The sequence below is a fragment of the Entamoeba histolytica genome, genomic scaffold (assembly GCF_000208925.1).
Source record: "Entamoeba histolytica HM-1:IMSS scf_1104750517131 genomic scaffold, whole genome shotgun sequence".
Classification (NCBI taxonomy): Eukaryota; Evosea; order Mastigamoebida; family Endamoebidae; genus Entamoeba; species Entamoeba histolytica.
This window is the reverse complement of record NW_001915029.1, coordinates 3,492-5,676: the sequence shown is the minus strand read 5'-3', so window position 1 is coordinate 5,676 and position 2,185 is coordinate 3,492. Positions and strand designations below refer to the sequence as shown.

Genomic DNA, 2,185 nt, shown 5'->3' with positions numbered 1-2,185 from the left:
AAAAAGACTAATATAATAAAAAAAATAAAAGAATATGTTCATTTGGATTATTTGAATAAATAAGTCTCATCTATTTGAACCTATATTAATGAAAAAAATACTCTAGCTTATAATGAACATTCAAATTCTATTTTTTAGAAATTAATTTTATAAAAAGTTATTAATGTATTTTTATTATTTTCATTAATACTGTTACTAGTTTTAAAGAAGTGTAACAATATTCATGAAGCTATCATTCCTTTTATCAAATTTAGTGATAAATTAATCAAAGTATTTAAAAATATTAAAATGGTTATGTTTTTATCAAATAATATTTATTGTATGTAAATTTGTCTAACAATACAATGAATTTATATATATTGAAAGAGTCATTTTATATATAAATTTGATATTCTCAACATTCACAAATCGACTTTCTTCAAAGTGAGAAGTTGTTACATCAATTTGTTCAATAACTCATACCTCTATCAGAGAACTTCTTTCCAAAATGTGAGAGTTAAAAGTCTCTTCTTCTGATGTGCTGGCACGTTTTAATAAAAAGATGAATAAAAGGATTTTTTATTATTAATAAAAATATTTAATGAAGTAATGATGGAATTGTTTACATTATTTCTTGATTTAGTGGAGATTAGTCTCATCATTGGTATTAATTAATTCAACTAAAATATGTTTTATTGTGATAGATTCATTGTTTAATGTTATTTATCAGATTTTTAATAACAATATTTTATACTTTTTTATTATTGTTTTTCATTTGTATTTCTTTCTTTATTCTAATATTTCTACTTTTATTATTCCATTGATTGATATTATTATTATTTGTATCATTTTTATTTGTATTATTTTTATTTAAATTTATTTAACCAATTCATTCAAAATCATTCACTCTATGTTTTATTTTATTTCTTTATTTTCTTGTGATTTTCTTATGGAAAAAAAGATGCATTACAGGAGACACCACAAAAAATACAGAAAAATAAATAACCAAAGAAGAAGAAATTTACGTCAACCAAGAAATATAAATGACAGAAGAATGAGTGAAAATAGGTATTATCTGTATAGACAGAAATACATGAATAATCACACTAACCATTACAATAATTATAACCATAACTATCAAAACATAGATGATACAAATCATTTCACTCATCACTTCATTCATAATCATCGTCATAAACACTTTAATAATAACTTCAGTAGAGATAAACAATACTATCATAAGAAAAACAAATACCACAATAACACTCAAAGAAGGTATAAACAATATCAAAATAAGAAACAAAACAGAAATCAAAGAAAAGAAATCATTGAAATACAAAACAAAGAATATTGGAAAAGACTCTTTGAAGAAGAAATTAAAATATTTACACCACAAGAAGTAGAAGAAATAAAAAATACCAAGATTAAAGAATATACATCATCAACAATATGGAGGAGATGGTATTTTCTTGCACGAGAAAAAACCAAAACAAACAGAATGGAAGAAGAGACTATTAGTATGACGATGGAAGAAGACAATAAACAGTACAACCCAAATGAGATTAATGATAATAGAATATACAATAACTATGTAATGAGTATTGAAAGTGAAGAAGACGATGATAAAGATTCTACGAGAGTAGAAGCTAGGCTTGCTGAGGAGAAGAAGATCACTAAAGGAGAGAAGAAGAGGCTGGTAGAAAAGGAAGAAGAAAACAGTAAAAAGGAAAAAAGAGTAGAAGAAATAAAAAAGAAAGTGGAGGAGGATATGAAAGAGAAAGAAGAAATGAAAAAGGAATTACAAATAAAAGACCAAACCATAAAAAAACTAACTAAGGATATTATGGCATTAAAGAAGAAGCATGAGAAGGAGATAAGCACAAAAAACCACGAGTGCGATAAAAAAATATTCAAATTCCATGCTGAATCTGAAAGAAAAAGGTCTGAAGTAAACAATTTAACACAACAATTGCTCTTCCTGAAAGATAAATTATCTAAATTAGAAAATGAAAACACACAAGAAGAAAAGAAGAAAGATGAGGTAACTTACAATATAACAGACTCATCTGAAACACAAATTGTGAATGACCTCACCCTCAATGTGGTAGTAGCTGATGAAATATCATCAAGTGAAGATGATTTTCAAAAAAAAAGAAAGTTAACGCAGAAATCCATTGAAGAAATGGATATTCAGCATAAGAAGATC

The 2,185-nt window shown here is 25.1% G+C and overlaps 1 protein-coding gene across 1 annotated transcript in view, besides 1 other annotated feature; it reads left to right on the top strand.

The window, feature by feature from the left end:
- Nucleotides 1–11, top strand: part of EHI_057550 (methionine gamma-lyase, putative) — a gene marked incomplete at both ends in the record, with an annotated part of 828 nt that extends 817 nt beyond the window's left edge. The window contains one exon of the mRNA XM_001913898.1: nt 1–11. This exon is cut by the window's left edge and continues 817 nt beyond it. Coding sequence (XP_001913933.1) covers nt 1–11 — 11 coding nt within the window.
- A 927-nt stretch (nt 12–938) lies between these two features.
- Nucleotides 939–2,185: part of a repeat region that runs on past the window's edge.